The 20,149-nt window shown below is 33.3% G+C and overlaps 3 protein-coding genes across 16 annotated transcripts in view; 1 reads left to right on the top strand and 2 right to left on the bottom strand.

The window, feature by feature from the left end:
• The window catches only part of LOC105222993 (protein crumbs), a 47,030-nt gene extending 43,815 nt beyond the window's left edge, over positions 1–3,215 (bottom strand). For 5 of the 10 annotated variants that reach the window (XM_049448400.1, XM_049448401.1, XM_029548987.2 and 2 more), the window contains exon 1: positions 1,656–2,405. In XM_049448400.1, the coding sequence (XP_049304357.1) occupies positions 1,656–1,983 (328 nt within the window). In that variant the 5' untranslated portion in view covers positions 1,984–2,405. Of the gene's footprint in view, positions 1–1,655; positions 2,406–2,895 lie in introns of those variants that run through there. The other 5 variants (XM_049448399.1, XM_049448397.1, XM_049448394.1 and 2 more) reach the window with 5 other exon arrangements.
• Positions 3,216–6,234: 3,019 nt separating this feature from the next.
• On the top strand, positions 6,235–9,136 carry LOC105222994 (zinc metalloproteinase nas-4). Its single transcript, XM_011200578.4, has 2 exons — positions 6,235–7,062; positions 8,917–9,136. The coding sequence occupies exons 1-2, from the start codon at positions 6,250–6,252 to the stop codon at positions 9,013–9,015; spliced, it is 912 nt and encodes a 303-aa protein (XP_011198880.3). The 5' UTR covers positions 6,235–6,249; the 3' UTR covers positions 9,016–9,136.
• Positions 9,118–19,273, bottom strand: LOC105222995 (uridine-cytidine kinase). 5 transcript variants are annotated; one of them, XM_011200579.4, is made up of 8 exons: positions 19,028–19,273; positions 18,604–18,669; positions 18,334–18,524; positions 18,116–18,261; positions 17,931–18,028; positions 17,785–17,833; positions 13,305–13,472; positions 9,118–9,356 (listed from the first exon to the last, which is right to left on the bottom strand). In XM_011200579.4, exons 1-8 carry the CDS (start codon positions 19,127–19,129, stop codon positions 9,250–9,252), a joined length of 927 nt encoding a protein of 308 aa, XP_011198881.1. In that variant the 5' UTR covers positions 19,130–19,273; the 3' UTR covers positions 9,118–9,249. The 5 variants fall into 5 exon arrangements, with proteins under 5 accessions (XP_011198881.1, XP_011198882.1, XP_019844753.1 ...); XM_011200580.4 differs by having other exon boundaries at positions 9,119–9,356; positions 13,335–13,472; XM_019989194.3 differs by having other exon boundaries at positions 9,161–9,356; positions 13,231–13,472.
• Positions 19,274–20,149: the final 876 nt, after the last annotated feature.

Genomic DNA, 20,149 nt, shown 5'->3' with positions numbered 1-20,149 from the left:
GTCACCACTATAAGTTGAATTTTGAGTTCGATATCTTATTTCGGTAACAACAGGACTCATAACCCGATTTTTATCCAAAATTAAAAGTCCCAAATCAGTTCCGTAACGAGATAATATAAAATTTCTGGTCCCTGCACTAAAGGAGGAGCCCGGAGTTTGACTACTTTTCGTTAGTTCAGATGTCGAAGCCACTGTGCTCTCCAAGAAATTTATCAACGTGGACACACATCTTAAATAGAATGTTCAAAAAATAAAAATAAAAGGTGTAAATACTATGTAGCGAAACTTTTAAAACTTCCAACTACTATTCTTATTAATCTTTAAATTACGTTATTATATTTATGTTCTTTGAGCCTTATCCAAGCTTCTTTATCAACGTAGACACTGTATTGATTATTAAGGACATTCTGTCTTCTATATGGAACTCATTTAAGAATGCAATTAGATTAATTAATTTCTTATGTGTTACAGTCCAAGGAGAAGTTCTAAGCCTTTGCTTATGGGAAGTCAAACATGAAGCAGGCTAATCTCACTGAAATATGTATATTAGGAACATAATAAGTACTCAGTAGGATCTGAGTTCAATTCAAGCTCTAAACCTACATCAATATCGATTTTTAAATACGATCGACCTATGTGTAGCAATTTCGAATCTAAAAAATTGTTTTCCATTAAAAAAAAATGTTTGGACCGAGAGGTTTGGATGAAGGCTATATGATATAGTGAATTCGACAAATTATTGGCTTCTCGGAGAAAAAAGGACGTGTAAAAAATTTAAAATCGATAACTCACAAACTGAGAGACAGGCGACTACGCTAGCTAGGTCATGTCATTCGTATGGATGAAAATACTCTAGCCCTGAAAGTATTCGAAGAAGAATAGTACTCTTTATTGACCGAAAGCAATTGTAGAACAATTTTAGCAAAACCTTCGACCTAACTTGGCGTGCTTTTTTCGATCTTGGCTCATGCGGTAGCTTCCATTGGGATGATGACCGCTGGTTTCCACGTCTTACCCATAAACCCATGATTCGTCACCAGCTATGAGCCTCTGGAGCAGATCTGGGTCGTCGCGCACAGAGCCCAATATTTCCTGACCAATGTCCATGCGACGCTGTTTTTGGTCAAAAATTAGCATTTTTGCCATAAAAATCGAAGACGAACTAAAACGCGTCCTAACAAAATAGCTGTCGATAATTAACTAAGCATTCAAGATGGTCGACCTTGTCAGCATAAGAAAGGGTTATGAGTTCGCAACAAAACAATCGAAAACCGAACACACATAACCCGCGAAAATTCGCGATACTTTCTGCACAAACCTCGTACAAGAAAAACATAAAAATAATACTTGGCTCCCATACTAGGGGGATTTTTCCCATTATAGTTACTTATTGACTGGGCAAAAACTACAGTTAAATGATTAATATGGCTCGAATAAAGCCAACGGTAGAACCATTAAGAAATTCTTAGTTATATTCAAAAAAGTGTCGTGGAAATTAGCACACATTGATGAAAATTAATACTCGTATTTACGCCGAAATTTGGTTTTGGAAAAGCTTAAAGGAGCAACGGCTCAAGTACTATTATAAATGCCACAAATTGCATAACCCATAAGCACCACAAACACCTCAAAACACTCATCATTCAGCAACTTACCGTGTGTGAAACATAGCAGCAACGCGAGCAACAGGCAACGGGGCGTGAAGGATGCTGTCAGGCGGTATGCGGATTCCGTGCGCGGCGTTTGCGCTTTTGCAGCCGCTGCGCAAGTGAAGTTCCGTTGCGCGCTACTGCTACCACAAACACGCTGTGTCGCATATTTTGCGCAACCTTGTTGCTGGACGCTTGCCCTTTGCCCCCTTGACGTTGCCGTTGTCATTGTTGTGTTGGTTTTTGTTGTTGTCGACATTGTGCGGTCGCTGCTGCTGTCAACGGCGGCGTGCATTCCAATTACTGCAATTGTATTACTCGCTTTGAAGCGCATGCTGCGCTTTGTTGTTGTTGTTGTTTAATTTTGCAACTGTTTCACGTTTACTATTACTACGTTGATAACGGAGGTGTAGGTGTTGTTGTTATAATTATTATTTCTTTTGTTATTTATTGCATTTAATTTTTTGTGATTTTTTTATTTTTTCGTTTTGAATTTGTTGTTTATTTTAACCTTTTAATTAATTTTAATTTTTTGTTTATTTTAACTTTATATTTTTAATTTTAATTTGTTGTTGTTTATTTTATTATTATTTTTATTTAATTATTTTTATAATTTGCTTTCATTTTTTAACTTCCATTATTTCGCTTACGACAGCATTACACACAAGTCAGTCTTGAAGAACACACATTTCTAAAGTGATGAATGAGCCTACTCGTTATGAATTTGAGCGAGTAAAAATTAAATGTAAAAACGCACTAAAATACAAAATAATTAACGAACGGCAACGAAAAAAAAATTGTTGAAAATTAAATATTTACTATTTTTGTTTTTTGCCGCTATATATTTACATACATACATACATATTTACATATATATTAGCTTCATACATATACACACTTCTAAGCAATATTGCATTCAGGCGCTGTAAACTGGTTTATTATTGTTGTTGTTTTAATTTTGTTATGCGCCAGTGTTGTTGTTGTCATTGCTATTGCTTTTTAAGTTGGTCTTAAAACCTATTTCGCCTCACAACACAACAACAGCAGCAAAAACAAGAAAAGTGCCAGCGAATTCGTTAACGATGACGGACTGCCGGGCTGCGCGAAGCAATAATTTTCGTTACCAACAATTCTTCAACACTTTTGCAGAATCTTTTAACACTTTTCTACACCAGCTTATTTATTTTTCCAATACTTCAATTATGCATTTACTTTTTCCCAAACACTTATTGAATTATGCATTTACTTTTCTCATTGAAACTTGAAGTGAAAATTTTCATTCTTTCATTTTTCCATTTATTAAATTTACACCTTTCCGTTTATGGCCATTTCATTCGCACTGGCCCGAAGCGCTATGTAGCCATTTCATTTGCAATATGTGTGCTCACTGGCATTGCAACAACAATAACGCGATACACTGCACCACACTACCACACACACACACAAACGCGTACTAACCGCCACAATCTAACCAGTGAATTTACTTACGAGCACTTTTGTTTACCATGTCCGACAGGTTCGAGAATCAAAGCGTAACTGAAGTTACAGGTTGTCGCGTTGCACTAAGCCAGCGGCTAGCGCAAACTGGCTACCAACATTCGGCGCGCACACACAATCGGGCGCTCACGTTCTGCCACACGGAAACGAGATAACACGAACAAAGTTTCGCTTTGTTAACAATGTTCGCCGCTAGTTAGCCAGTAACTTAGTAGGGCAGTTAGTGTGTGGCTAAGAGCAAATGCAAATGTTAGCACAGGTAATGTTGGCTAGCCGGCAAGAAATCACCGCACACGCTTGGAAAGGAATAACCGATTGTGCGCGCACATTGCTGGTAGCGTGTGGAAATGAGCGCGGCATACAGGTAAGACGGCGGTGAGCGCTTGTGTTGAACAGGTATGTGAGCAAAAACAATTGGCTAAGTCGTTTGTGTTTCAACTGTCAAACTGTATGATACGGTAGTTAGTTGAGGGTTTGTGTCCGCGCTAGCGTTGATTGATCGATTGTACGCGGCGGAAGTCGCTGCTTACTGTGGCATTCAAGTTAGTTGGGGCGGATATACAGTGGTGGCTAAATAAATTGTGCAAATCAAAACGGAAAGTTAAAGTTAAAACTGACACTAACCGTTAGTAAACAGCGCCTTCCGCCGCGCTGGCGCAGTGTGCAGCAAGCAAAAATCGAGATGAAGCGAGGAATCCCGACCAATGAAGGCTTTAGAAAGCAAGCTAAATTCCTTGAAAGAATTTTTTTGAATTTTGAATTATATTAACTTATGTTAAACGTCACAGATTCACCTAGGCCAAGGTGTAGATAGAGTTCATTCATATTCAGCTCTGAGACACATTATGTTTAAGAGACATGTCCACATAATCTCATTACATAAAATATAAAGCACATTGATGAAAATATACGAATTTGAAAGGTTTAAGGATATTTTATGAAGATAACACACAACTGACCGAAATATTTGGTATGTTCGCCATGCCAGTTTCGAATAAATTTTCGTTGGGAGGTCCAGTTTTGAATCACTTTTTGCAGCAGTTTGGGCCGTTTGTCAGCAATAACTCTCAACACTAGTCATAACTCTGGACAGTATATTCCCGCACCAACTTCATTGTCTTTTTTCGAGCCATCCGCATAGATGTTTAGAGTGTTGCGCATAGCTAACATATGTACCTTTACGCCAGGCAACTTTTTCTATGTTAACTTCAAGCCTGTCGGTGTTTGCCCAAGCGCCATTACCTACCGAGCTATGCCAGAAGGTTCTATATGTAAATTCTCCTGCAGCCAGTATTCTTCTCGCCGATTTTGCTGCATAGTTTTCAGCGCCTGATTAGTACCAGCTCAAATGCCGCCGTTGGAGTTATTCATAAAGCTCTCGTTATGCACAGCGAACCTCTGAACCATTTCCAGTGGCTTCCGGTAGATGGATTTCCGTACGCCATATTACTACATCGTAACAATAGTTGTGTAGTACCATTGCATGAGAGAGGGAGAGAGCCCCTAGGTTGTGCCGGGCATGTGCCTACATCCATACTGACTCTGCTCACTCTTTCTTCCACGTTGTGCTTCCACAACAGTTGGCTGTCCAATACTACTTCAAGGTTCTTGGTGCGGTCTTTGAGAGAGAGTTGTGTCTCATTTATAGAAGGGAACTTCCATAGAGGATTTCTTGTGAACACAAACAGATCTGCTTTCACTCGGTTCGACCCAAGAATCGCTTGCGAGAACTCATTTAGCTTGTAATAAAATAGTACAAATTTAATAGAGAATCTTTCTTATCATTCCTCGGCATTTATGTTTTAAAGATTATCTTTTTCAAATGTTGACCGTAACTACGTCTCAGATGGTTGATCCGTTGAGTCCAATTTTCGATTACTCTTTCGAACATTTCGGCTGGTAACTGGCGAATGAAACGAGTAATGTTTTGCTCCAAGACCTGCACCGAAACGGGATTGTCAGCATAAACTTTAAACATATCCTCACAGGAAAAAGTCAAACATTGTGATATCTTACGATCATGAGGCCAATAAACCGACCTAAAACCTGAAATTATCTGCTCACCGAAATGCATACATTTACATACCCACTGAGCCAGAAATGGGCCACATCGCTGAACAAAACTTGCTTCCAAAACGTAGAACGTTCTTGGAGCTTTTCAAGAGCCCATAGAGTGAAGCGATGTCGGTCGGAGAGGCGGAGCGGATTCAGCTCTCACACAAGCTGTTTTTGTACGCTTTCAATTTAAAATCTTGACGTAAAATGCGCCAAGTCATTCCATACGTCAGTCCGAGTTGCAGCGAACTCTCCACGGGCTTCGTGTACATTCTCAGCTACGGTTGCTATATTTTCTTCACTGCGTGCTAGACGTAGTCTATTCTCTTGCAGATTATCCAACAATAAATGCTGTGTCTCAAGATGGGTGATGTTGTTGCCAATAATATGCTCAGTAGGACGATTATGTTGACCATAAGTTGAGCAAAGCGCCGGAAGCACATTCTTTACAGAACGTGAATTTTGAAATTAAAGTTAAAAGATCTTAAATAAAAGATCGGTTGACAATTAGCCAAGATATGTGCTAATAGTGAGCAAGAGTACGAAAAATCGGTTTTTTAGGCTTAAGTCGAGATTGTGGGGGTGTCAAAAATTCGATTCTCGCTCTACTCCATAGTACCTATAAAAAAGTAACATCATTTCCCAGATATTTTGACTTCATTCTTTTTTGTAGCACTGTGTAATTGATCATAAGACAAAGCTTCAAACCTCAAAGTTCTTTAATGGCTTTACGTATAGTCTAATCACCACGCAGTTTTAGCTTTTTTGTGTTACACACATCACATGAATAGTCACATTATACCTGTTAGAACTCAACTTTCCTAAAGTATTTCAATGCATAAATTCGGTCTGCTTATAATTCCAATGTTATATAGTTGATTATTTTTAGAGTAATTCCCATGCTAATAAGGTGGTTTAATGTTCCTGAAAATTTATGATTATAACGGTTCTTTGCTAAAGGCCACAGTGAGTCACTAAAGAGGCCGCGCCATTCTTATCAACCGCTCGTTGACTTCCGCCAGTATAAAAGCTGAAGCCAGCAAGCGAAATGTTAGTCAAGCTTACGATCAGCTCTTCCGCAGTCATGTTTATATTTTACGTAGTCGCGGTTTTAACTTTTTCCGCCAAGCACTTGCAAGGTACACCGGTTCAAAATGTCTCCACCGCGTTTATCGACAGGCAGGGTCTAATTGATCTAACACGTTTCGGTGAACGTATATACGGCCACCCCGACAAGGCGGCTGGTGAAAAGCTCTCCAATCTCGAAGCGCACGAAATGCTGAATCCAGAGGAACTCGGTCCATACCTAGAGGGCGATCTGCTCATACCGCATGGCCAAAAACTCATATACCGCAATGGTGTTACAGCATATAGTGCACGTTGGCCAAGAGGCATTGTACCCTATGAGATAAAGGGGCGGTTCAGTGAGCAAGAATTGGCGGTGATTGACAATGCCTTCCAGGAGTATCACAATAAAACGTGCATACGCTTCAAACCACGGTCCAATGAGCGCGATTATGTTGTAATCACAGGCGATAGCACCGGCTGTTGGGGAAGTGTGGGACGATTGGGTGGCAAGCAGGTTGTGAATTTGCAGCCTGTTTATTGCTTCCGTAAACCCGGCACATCGATGCACGAACTGATGCACGCACTCGGCTTCGTACATGAGCAGAATCGATACGAACGCGATAGCTATATACGGGTGCTGCGTCAGAATGTTAAGAATGGCATGTTATTCAATTTTGATAAGGCTTCTCCATCGGCGCTATACAGTTTCGGTGTACCATATGATTATGCAAGTGTTATGCATTACTCGAAGAGAAGTTTCTCGAAGAATGGCCAGCCAACTATTGAGGCATTGGTAAGTTGACGTAATTTTGTTTGGAATATAAGGTCGTCATGAATACATTGGCTTCAGGATATGTTTTTCCACATCGAGATTCCATAAAGAATAAGCGCCGTATTTATCAGGGAAGAAATCAGGGATTCCAATACTTATTCTCGTCTATAATCGCAGAAAAAAGGAAAAAAAAAGTGTTCTATGTGGACGCTAAATAAATCGACAAATCGAGTATTTATATTAGGACCTTAACGTTCGATCGATTGTTGCCTTTTCTACTGTCTCCTCTATGGAAGGAACTGACGGACGCCTACTCTCTTTTACATGTTTCAGTTTTGTCATGATTGAGGCTGCCGCTTCGCTGACAGCTTTCCAGTTCTCAGTGGACTGACACAGAAATGTCGCCAAATTTTGCCACTGTAAAACTGCCACCGAGTTTAGTTTTAAGTTCTTTTAAGGGCAATAAAAGAATACAGGGTCAGACTCTTCAAAGTAATCTGACCACGTCGGAAAATTCGAAATAATGACGTGATGGAATCTGTACAGGTAGCTTCAAAAGCACCTACAGTATGTCCATTTATAATTTGGGTTAGGTGGAAATCCAGGTCCCCATGTCGTCGGTCGATCCACGAATGGATGTCCCGTATTAGTCTGTGTGTTCTCCGTCCTTTGAGTGAGGCTTGGCACAGCTGGGGCATCGTACTGGCACTGGTAACTCTTAGTGCCGACAGCTTGGATCCATATTGAACACAGCCGATATCACTACCTTTGAGAGTAAAAACCGACGCCTAGAACGCACGCAACCCTTATTTGCCATCATTGATGATAAGGCGTTTAGGATTTTATTCGCTTTACTTACAATGTATTCCAGGTGATCCTTAAATTTGAGAATTGAGTGTATTATTGTCCCCAGATACTTTAGTTGCGGCTGTAAATGAATCTCACCTTCCCCTACGGTGAGAGATATACTTTCCTCCACTTTTCTACTACTTATGAGCAAGACTTCTGTCTTGCACTCATTGCATTTGCTCCGGAGGTCATCTAGGTGTGCCACTGTTACCACAATTAGGTCCTTTGGGTATGAAATTAACTTAACGGTTTTCGTTTGGTGTCTCCTCACTACACTCCGTCATACATTAGGTTCCATAGAAGGAGACCTAGAACCAAGCCTAGCGATACTCCACTCGAAATAGAGTAGCTCTTGGTGCCTTTATCAGTATCGAATAATAGTCGCATGTTTTCAAAATAACGCATTATAATTTCCATAACTCTGTATTTCTAAAAAAATTTGTGGAATTTATTACGCTGTAGGGAGCTTGGAGTGTGCTTGGGTCTAGTCCATTCAATGAAACCGACTACTTAATCAACTTGACTATCTGAGCTTGATAATCAAAATGTCGGAGTTATTTTTCGCCAAGTACTAGACAAGTTCCGGAACTTTTGAGGGAAGGTACTGAATGGTAGTTTACTATGCTATATAGTGTCGAAGTGGCTTTTCAAGCATTGAATTTATTTAATATTGCGAATCTAAAGTTGAGTGTTTTTTCGAAGTAGCTTTCGTACCACTATGACTCTATAACTGCGAGGAGGTCGAAGGGAGACTGTGACTAGGGTAACCGCTTTCATGTTTCTCAAATATTCATTGTCTTGTACAATCTAATCAGGGTGCAGTCTCCAGAAATAATAAAGTAGATTTGGTAATTAATCGCGAAATTTATCCTTATCGAAAAATTACCCCAAATATGTTGCTGGTGGGTATTCTTAAAAGCAGTTTGAGGTTTTTTCGAAAAAATCAATTTTATTTAATATACAGGAAAATGTAATAAATAAAAAATTAAACAGAATATTTAGAAGTAAAAGCGTTCTCTTTTCCAGAAACAAACGAGTGATTCGAACTTGATGGGCCAACGGATCGGTTTCTCCAAAGGTGACATCGCCAAATTGAATGCGATGTACAAATGCAAAGCGCAATAAGAAAATTTATCGAATTTTATGTATTAAAATATGGATTTATTACATTTCTATAACTACAATCGAAAATTCAAATAAACGAATGCAACTTTTTATAAATATATATATACATGCATACAAACATATATGATTTTTATTTTTTTAGCATTACTTTTATCTTTTGTAAACTTAATCTTCGCCTCTTTTAACTTTGCCTTAGTCAGATATGCTTTGTTTTGGCTTTCTTATCGCCCTCTGCTAATGGTGCGTCATATTCTGATGTTTGCCGAAGTAGACATTATCCTTCATGTTGAGTTCGTTGCAGAGCGACGAATAACGGCGTATAGCCATGAATGAATCGGGATCTTTGTTCACAGCACGAGAAATATGAGAATTAATATGTAACAATAATTAGAAGACACTTATTTATAAAAATAAATTTGAAAAATTTTCAAAATATGGTATTTTGACAAAACAACTTATATCGACTTATGTATTTTTTTCGTAATACAATTTTCAACAACTTGTACACAAATTTGTTTTTATGGTGACATTCTCAGAAAAGCCGGTTAAAATACTTGAAGAAAGTCCCAATTTTTTGTGCTCAAGGAGAAAATTACTTATGGTAAATCAAATACAGTTAAACTTCCTTAACTCGAATCACCATAATCCACAAAAAAAATTTAGATAGACTTCAAGTTGTGGAAGATAATTTGTATGAAATATGACTTCTATTGTCAATTCAAGAGTTCGAGTTATAGAGAACTTCGAGCTATAGAAGTTCAAGTTATAGAAGTTCAACTGTATTTGATTGAAGTAATTTTCTACTTGGGTACAGAAAGGAAGTTCGAGTTATCGAAGTTCAATTGTATGTTGTTTTGTCAAAAATGTACCGTTACATGAATACATATCTTAATGGCTAGTTGCTTTAACAAGAAATTATATTATATTAGTAAAATAAAATCATGGATTGAACTCAAAAATAAAAATTGTTTGTTAAAACATAAAAAAGAATAAGTGCAAAAAATTGATATTGATATTTCAAGAACTAAAATCATAAAATACAATTTTTAGTACAAAATTAATCTAAACTTAAGATTTCCTGCCCGAAATATTTATTTTAAACTCACTCTTAACAAACTATTGTATATTTTAATATTTTAATTTGTTTCTGATTTTTGTTGCAAAGATAAAATTCATGATAAAGGCATTTAAGTTATCAATAAAATAAAAATATTGTATAGACAGAAACCAGTTTTAAGCAAAAGTTAAAAATATTATAAATGTAAAATAAAAATATTTCAAAATTTTCAAAATTTGTTTTTTCATTACTTTTCAAAAATATAATTGTTTAAATTATTTTTCAAAATTTGTTTTTTCATTATTTTTCAAACAATAGTAACATAAGCGTAGTCTATATTCCAGGGTCTGAAAAGTGCGTGTCGTACGAGGTATGGGTAAGGAAATGAAGAATTGCAGTGTAACATGCAAAACTGCTGACACCTTCTGCCACAGCTCATGCTAGAACTGGGCTCCGATGTAGCATCCAATAGTGAGCAATTCAAGAGAGCGCAAAAGTGATTGCAAGACACCACCGCAACAGCGACAATATGGCTAACAGAAAAAAGAAGTCTAAAAAAAAACAGTGGGAGAGGGAATGGGTTTGCCTGGATATGCAATAAAAGCATAATGATAATTCGCTGCTACCTGATCCTATCACAGACGGAACAATTTAGATTTAAACGACAAGGCCATGGAATGCAAACACACCGACAAGGGGTTGCAAAATCTTTGACATGGCAGCTGGAAGGCTACACAGGAAGCGATCACCAATATATATATATCCTATTTGTGGGCACAGATAAAAGCCGTCTAGCATCAAGATGGGTGAAACAGTCCACCCCAGAGTTACGTGCTGCAGCTATTAAACACCCTGTTTACAGTCCACGATCTGGAAAGAGATCCACCAGTGTATACACAAGAGACCTTTTACTTTGGAGAAAATGAGCACGACCAAAAGCCGCTCACAAGTAGAAGGAAGCTGCTCCTAGACACAACGCAGTCAGTGCTATTTTATGACAGCGAAATATAGGCTGATATATTAAACGGGGAACATAGTGGCAAAGTTCTCGCTAAGGTGTCGAGACCCTGAGAGTCGCCTCGGCGTATCGCACCGTATCCGAATCCGCAGTGTTAGTAATAATCGGCTTTATCCTAGTAGATCTACTCGCAAAGAGGAGAATAAAAGTCTGGTTATGGAAGAAAGGCGGTATAGAAATACACAGATCCACAAGACAGCAGGCGAGGAAGCAAACACTTGAACTCTGGCAAGACCGGTGGATAAAGGAGCGCAAAGGAAGATGGACCACCAAATTGATTATACTATAGATTAAGAAGCGTGGTACACTAGACGAACTACTACCGAATACAGACGCTCTTCCGTCACAGGTAATTCCGTAAATACCTGTACAATATGGGGAAAACAGAAAATGCTGCTTGAGATGAACCACTCGTTGAGGCAAACCATACCTTTTTCAAGTGCCATCGATGGAAAGAAGCACAAAAAACATTGGAATACAAGCTGGATCAACTAAAAAAAAATCTAATAGAGAAGAGATAGCGAAAACTGGCAGCAAATTGTGGGATATATACTGCCCAATAAAAAAAGGAAATGGACGCGAACGCCCCGCCATTCACATAGTATGACGATCGCTATATCGTGCGAAGGCATTTTAAACCCTACCAAACCAAAAAAAATTGTACATAACGGCTAAACTTTCTGAAGTAACTTCACTTAATGCTATGAAATTCAAAAAATATTGTTTATTATAAAAAATAATAAAAATGTGTCATTAGATAATTAAAAAATACACTTAAATATTAATAATGTAATAATATGTAAAATATATATTATGATTAAAATATTTAAAAATAAAAATTAAAAATGTTAATAAAAAGGAAAAGAGAATAAATAATGTTTATATTTTAAAATATATATATTAGATAAAACTTTTCCAAGAATATATAAAAAAATATATTTTTGATTAAAAATGTTGCATAAACTTAAGTTAATAGAAAAAATAATATTTAAAAAATAATATATATGTTTGTTGTAAAATATTTTTTGTTTCCGAAGAAAATATAGAAAAAATAACATTTTTGTTTAAAAATATTTTTTTTTATAACTTTAGTGAATAGAAAAAAATAATATTTAAAAAGTAAAATGTAGATTAGTTAAAATATTGCAAAGAAAAAATTGAAAAACCCAAAAAATAAGATTTTGTTTCCGAAGAAAATATAAAAAATAACATTTTTGTTTGGAAAAATTTAATTATAACTTTAGTTATTAAAAAAAATTTATTTAAAAAATAAAATGTATATTGGTTAAAATAATTCAAAGAAAAAATTTAAAAAAAATGTGAAAAATATTACTTTCAACTTTAGTTAATAAAAATTTTATTATTTTTGTAAGGAACATTTCGATAAAAATTTCTTGATGTGAAGTTTTTACAGCTTCCAAAATTAAAATAAAAAAGTTTTTAGAAATTCAATTTAGTAAACAGAAGTTTCGATTAAGATTTAGCTTTTTTAGTTCTAACTTAATTTTGAAAATTATAATAAATTCAATGTGTAGAAAATCGTTGACGAATACTAAACTGGTATCTTTGGCTGAGGAGAGTGCTTAAAAATCAGAGGATAAATGTATGATTTATGCGAAGAACATGAAGAAAATTCAAAAAATAGTTTTTCCACTCAAAAATACAATTGTGTATACTATAATATATATGTATATAATGTATGTAAGTATATTAAACTGTATAATCATCATTATGCTGTTTTGCTTTTGTTTATGCAGTGGGTTGAACAAAAGCGTGCGTATTTTAAAACATTTAAATATTATATATCTTCGTGCTTATGAATATATTTTGTAATTGATAAAGTAACTTTATACATAATTTAATATTTATGAATAATTAATATTTATACATAATTAATATATGTATGATTATACAAACATATGTATATATGTGCATATTAATTTACAACAAATATTTTTTTCGCTTTAAACGCAACAAAGTATTGATTGGATTTGTTAATGAGCAGAATTCAAGCAAAATTGTTATCACATTGTCTTCTTTAGTAGCCAGCAGCGTACTTTGGTTAATAATGTTTTTGTTTTTGTTAAAACTATATGCAACGGCATTAATGCGGTCTTATATAGGACACAGCATTATTTACTTTGGTGTGCTTGTTGTTGTTAGTACGTGGGGGCGGTATTAAGCGCACAGTGCAATCGGCAGTAGCCGGCCTACCTCCGCCGCCACTGGCAGCAGTAGCAGTACCTCTAAATCCAATACCGTTGAAATTGCCATGCTCATGGTCCACGTTCGTGCAATTCGTTGCGATGCTGGTTGACGAGCCGTAACGCGAACGATTGTTGAGAAAGTCGGCTATATGCTGGACAATCAGATCAATGGCCACTGAAAGAGAATTTGAGTAGACATATGTAAGTGTTATGCATATTTAATATGTGTGTACACTTTTTTTTGCATGTTAAGTAGTTAGTAGTAAACGTTTTTAGGTATTTTTTGTTTTTACGAAAAAGCTATGAAAATAAAATTTTGAATGAGCCATAAACACATACATACTTTGTAGAAACGGTTGACTTACCTCGAGAAGGGTTTTATGGAGACAGCGTAGCTTTCTTAAAATGTGTCTGTTATGGGTGAACACTAGTTTCTTTTCAACAATTTGTGTTAATATATAATACAAATTTGTTTATTTTACTTATTATCAAACTACTTATAGTTATTTGCTGGTCACTACAATTAAAAAATAAATTAGTTACTTCACAAAAATTTACTTTTTTAAATGCTGGCTTGGTGAACTCAGTAAAATTTAAAGGGGTTGTAGTATTTTTAAGAAAAACAAACTGATGATCCGAAGAGGGAAAAAATCTTTGAGAATACTTAAAAAAAAATTAATATTATATTATATTATTAAAAAAATATAAATACAAAAATAGGATAAATTAAGAAACAAAGAAAAAAAGGAAAAAAATCATTAAGAATAGATTAAAAAAAGAATTTAAAGATTAAAAAAAAAATAATAATATTAAAAAAATATAAAAAAATAATAATAATATGAATCTAAGTTAAAAAAAATATAAAAATAATTGAGAATAATTAAAAAACAAATTTAATATTAAAAAAACATACAAAAAATTTAAGAAAAAACAGTAACATTTCAAATATTTATAAAAAAAATTACATCAGAAAAAAAATTTAAAAAATATAAAATTTATATTTTATTTGTTTTAATAAGTTTATTATTATTTTTATATGTATTATTTTTTTTATAATAACTTATTTTTTATGTATAAAAAATTACATCACAAGAAAAATAAGTTGAAAAAATTTTAGAAACAAAATTAAAAAAAATAAAATAAAACAAATTTTACGAGTACATTGACATGAAATTTAAAATTTATGAATGGGCTAAGTTTTATAAAAACAAAATTATATATTAAGGAATCAACTGGTGACTGGTCCAATCTATCCTACCATGACCGATTGGCATCAATTAAGCCAGTTTGATAACCAGCTAATGGTTGCCACATCAACAGTTATTTTCAGTAATGCTTAAGTATAGTTTTGTTGTGGTTTTAGGAACTGTTTCTTTACTCTCAGGTGTTTCTTTTCGGTTATCAAACCAAGTTCCGTTTACAAAGACCCAATTGTCAGGAAAATGGTCACTTTGATAATGTTTTACAGCAAAAATAAACACCTAACTTTGCCAATATATACTAACAAAACGATTTTTCTCAAGGCAAAGCAGGTATTTGCCCATTAATTTCATTATACATATAACCTCAAAAAAAAAAACTTTACAAAAAATTAATAATTTTTAAATGAAAAAAATTCCTTTTTTAAATTTTTATTCATAAAATAAACTGAAAATTAGAAGAGTGTGGTCAAACGCTTAAATTGTTTCCCTATAAAAACGAAAGCCGCATTCTTCGCATAAATCTTGTATAGCCAAATTATTATTTACTACCCCAGAAGTTCAAAAATGTTATACCATATAAGAATTAACCAGATAAATTGCATTTTAATACTACATAAATACTTTATTGAAGCGGAACTAAAATTGTGGAGTGCGATTCTAAGCTCTTTTTGAATTTTAAGCTTTACAGTTATGGCAATAAAATATTGAAAAAGTGTACATATAGCTTTTTCCACATATACTGTTAATATATATGTATTTCGAAATTAAATATTAGTAGTTTATATATCCCTCAGATATGTATGTAAGATAACTCAGTAGACAAATTCAGAGACATTGAGTATATAGGAAAAATCTTTAAAAAATATCATTGTTGCGTCTACAAAGTGCGAAATGTTTGAAAATATAATATTGGAAGTATATTTATGAGAAAATATGTGGAGATAGTTTTGAAGTATATTTATAAGAAAATATGCCGATTATTATTAAAAATTTATTTTTTAATATTTTCATCATTTGAAAGCATTATATTGATATATTGTTATAATGTTTATAGAAAAATAGCACATTTAAGTTACGTTTAAATGCTTTGAAATATAAGTTTGTTAAAATACGCTTAAAATCGTTAAAACATAGGTTCATCTTAGAGAGTACGTGTGTTTATTTGGGTTAATGAATGGCAAAACGAATTAAGAGCGCTTTTATTTCCAAGAATATTAATAAAAATGCATGATTTTTCAAAGTGTGATGGTTCAAATTTTAATTAAATACATTTTTAGTTCCAATGTGATTAAAAAAATTAACATAAAGTTTTTTTCTGAGATGTTGGTATTAAAAATTGAAAATGTAATTTAAAAATTGAAAATTTAATTAAAAAATTTGAAATTGAATTGAAAAATTTTAAATTCAATTAAAAAATTTGGAATTTAATTAAAAAATTTAATATTTCATCTTTAAACCAAGATGTTAGAATTAAATATAACTTGAAATTTTATTTTTAATTCAACATTTTTAGTCGAAAATCTAATTTTTAAACAAAAATGTTTGAATAAAAATATTCGCAAGCCAATTTCGAACAATTTATTGTCTATTACTTAATTAACAAAATTAAAATAATTAAAATTAACAAAGTTAAATTAAAAGTTTTTTAACAAAATTAAAATTAGAAAATTATGCAACATTCTAATTTTATTAATTAAGTATTTATTTTAATTTTATTAATTAAGTTATAAACACGAATTAAAATTAGTAAAAAATTTTAATTAAAAATTTCTAACTAAATTATTTACTAATTTTAATTTTGTTAATATATTTAAGTAATAAATACTTAATTTAAGTTATTAATAAAATAAAATACCTAATTTTATTTATTTATTACTTAATTAACAAAAATAAAAATTACATTAGAAATTGAAAATTTAATTTTAAAATTACTTAACTTTTATTATTTTGTTAGAAATTTTTAATTTGTTGATTTTAATTTTATTAAATAAGTAATAAATAAATAAAATTAAGTAATAATAACTAATCAACAAAATTTTAACAAAATTAAAATTAAAAATTTCTAACAAAATTAAATTTAGCATTTTAGTTTTTTAATTAAGTAACAAATAATTAAAATTAAAATGTTGCAAAATTTGCTAATTATAATTTTGTTAAATTTAATTGTTGCTATTTTTAATCATTGAAATTTTGTTATTTTGTAAAAAAAAAAATAAGTTTTAAAATGTTCACCAAATTCACAACAAATTTTAATATATTTAATTTTCTGCGAAATTAACACGCTCACAAACATTTTGCCAAGAGCTACCGTTATGCTTAATGCTAAGAAAAATTAAATACATGTTTTTGCAAAAAGGAAACAGCGCAGTGGTTAATTAATTTGCAGACTATTTTTTTATTTTGTGCGGCAATTTTTTTTTTTGTTGTTTTCAATTTCAAATGTGCTGACAGTGTGCTTAGCACACTCTCGAGTTTATACAACGCGACACATGCGCACTTGTGCGCCTGTATGTATGCATGTATGTGTGTTGGTATGTAAATATTTGCTCGTCTAATTAATTTGCCAATCGTTTTGATCCTATCTTATTATTAGGTACACACATGTATGTATGTATTTGTGTTTATTTTGGTTTGCCTAATTGTTTGTCTATTTAATTCTAGTGTTCGCGCACCATGCCGTCAGCTGTATTATTTATTGCTGTGTGCACTGACGAGTAGGCATTTAGGTTGTTAGTGCTGCCGCCGGGTCTAAGAATTTCTCCGATATGATGTACAATGAGATCAATGGCAACTGTAAGAAATATAACAAGTAACAAAAAACGGAAAACTGGAAATCAAGCACCAAACATGATTTTTTTCTTTTTACGATAACAGCTTTCTTTTTGCTTAGTGCAATTTCAAAAGATTAAAAAAACAAAATACGTAAACAACAACAATTAATTTGAAATGATTAAAATAAATGATTTTTTTTAATTTTTTTTTGTAGATAACCTCAAAAAATGTAGTGTGTATGTTGTTTTTGCAATATATTAATAAAAGCCTTTAAGAAATAGGTTAAAATTAGCATAATAACAAACTACGTAAACTTTTAGTCGTTTTATAAAGTAACATGGTAACAACCAAAGAAGCGCAACTAAATGCTACATTTACATACATATGTATATATATGTACATACATAGTATGACTGTTATCAATTGTCACATAAATAGAAACGGCAAAAATAAGAAAATAATTTAAAACGAAAACAACAACAACAAAACCAGACAATATAAAACATTACTTACCCGTGTTATCAGCACCGCGCGGTATTATAACATCTGCAAATTTTTTAGTCTACAAAAGTGAGAATGATAGTAATTAATTAAATAAATTAAATTAATCGCACACATATTTTTGCGTGTCAATGAACGCGCATCCAGAAACTACTCACCGGTGAGCAAAACTCTTCAAAGGCAGGCTTGACGAATGTCATATACTGAGTCAGCACTGCGTCCAAATCACGCCCACGCTCGTTGATATCACGCGGCACTACAAAGTTGTTTACACAAAATATGTTTTATTAAAAAAGAGATTATTATAAGATTAAATGTTTAGTAATCTAAGCAGGAGTGTTACCTCTGCGCGCCAAACGCGTATCAGAATCCGTATCAACGAAGAGTTTCATGTGAAAGAGGTCGCGTATTTTAGGAAAGTAAAATACGAGTATGCCCTCGAATAATACCACATCAGCCGGATAAATTGTTAGCTTATTCTCATGATCACTGCCATATAAGTGAAATATAGTTATTAAATATATAGTAAAATAAAATAGCAATAAAAATGCAAGTTCTTACAGCGAATTTGAGCGATAATCATAGCAGGGCACTTTCACTATTCTGCCCTTCAATATTTCCTGCAACGTGTCATACATCAAATTTTCATTGAATGCATCAGGATGATCGAAATTGAAGAGGCCCTTCTTCGCTTTGGCTTTTTCAGCGGGCGTTAGCTCACGATAGAAGCTATCTTGACTTATGGAGACAACCTACATAAACAAAGCAACAAAAAAATTAAATAAAGTAGCACAAATTAGAAACACCATATGGCTGTATTGAATACTTTACTTGTCGTTGCGCCTGATCCATGTCGGCTTGGCCTAGTTGTATCATGATTTTTTTGCATACTGTTGACTGCAAGTAAACAATTAAAATATAAACATTTAATTTTCACAGAAATGCGCCAAAATTTTGAAGTGTAATATAAGATTTAAAACAAACAAATTTGCAAACCCTAAATGCTTGACACAATTGTGCTTCCTAAAAATTTACTTTAATTTATTTGCTGCTTATCAAAAATGTACACATTTACATATTTACGTATGAGAATAAAAATGCTTTTAAGGCACATAACGCCAATTTATGCGTATGAATCTATAAGCCATTTATTTCACAACACTTTAAAGGCACTACCATACAACTTGAAATAAAGGAGATTTGCGTGCGTTTATCAGGAGCATCTTTGCGGTAACAGTTCCTTAGCTATACTCACTTTTCCACTGGCAGTTCCACCAGCCACACCAATTAGAAATGGAGTCTTTATGTCAGATTTGTGCTCGCTATTCGGCAGCAGTAGAGTATTGTCGATATCCATTATGACTGTATGAAGTTTCTATTGGAGTACAAATTTCACTTGTAACTTACGGCTTAATATTATTCACTTAATGTCAAACAATTTGCAGTTTTTTTATTCATGCAACCGCATTGTGTAAAACATCAAAACAGCTGATGCGCACAGCGTTGCCGGTTTAGTGAAGCGGTAAACAAAATATTGTGTTGCCACTCATACAATGAGTATTAGAGAAGTTTTAACAAAAACAAAATTAAAAGCCTAATAAATTTCGTTTTTAATGGAAAATTAAACGTTTATATTTAAAGAAAATTAATGAAATCTTTAAGTATTTGCATAACGCAACTTCAAATAATTTCTTTTAATAAAAGAAAAATATTCCTGAAATATTTCAGCAGTATTTTTTAGTTTTCCATGCAGCCCTGTAGCTGTGCGCTAAATATGCCGTTTCCTGTCAGAACCGGCTGCTAAAAGTCTTTTAAATTTTAACGCGAGTGAAAATGTGCAATTAAATTGATTTTAAACTCTATTGAGAGATTTTTTTGTTGAATATAGTGGAAAATAATGCATTAGTGCACATAAAAGCAACAATAATATGATGAATTGTGTATGTTGACTATACGAGTATGTATTCATGTTTGGCTTCGGTTGAGGAAGCCACTCGATAACCTTTCAACCAAACGTTAAAAACTTCTTCCGGCTGTTGGATACTGTGTATTAGGAATATGTAATTCAGAGCTTGCAATTAAGCTTAACTGCATTAAGAGCTAGTTGTAGCCAATAAAACATTGGTGGTGTATTTTATCAGCGTTCATCTGCAATATTTTTAGCGAGAGGCGCGATCTCGAATGTACTTACGTATCTAGTGTATGTATATAAGGTGATGAACAGTTCTGAAATGAGATGACTTCAATGGGAAAATAGTATTGAATTGTATTTATTTCTTTCAAAATCTGTCGCTTTCGCTTATATAAATTGGATACCTGTAATTTGGAAGGCTAAACTGAGTGACTTCGTGCCCTGGGGCTTTGGAAATTATTTCTG

This window comes from Bactrocera dorsalis, chromosome 2 (genome assembly GCF_023373825.1).
Source record: "Bactrocera dorsalis isolate Fly_Bdor chromosome 2, ASM2337382v1, whole genome shotgun sequence".
In the NCBI taxonomy this organism is placed as follows: Eukaryota; Metazoa; Arthropoda; class Insecta; order Diptera; family Tephritidae; genus Bactrocera; species Bactrocera dorsalis.
The sequence above is the reverse complement of the archived record's forward strand: the minus strand, read 5'-3'. Positions and strand labels throughout refer to the sequence as shown.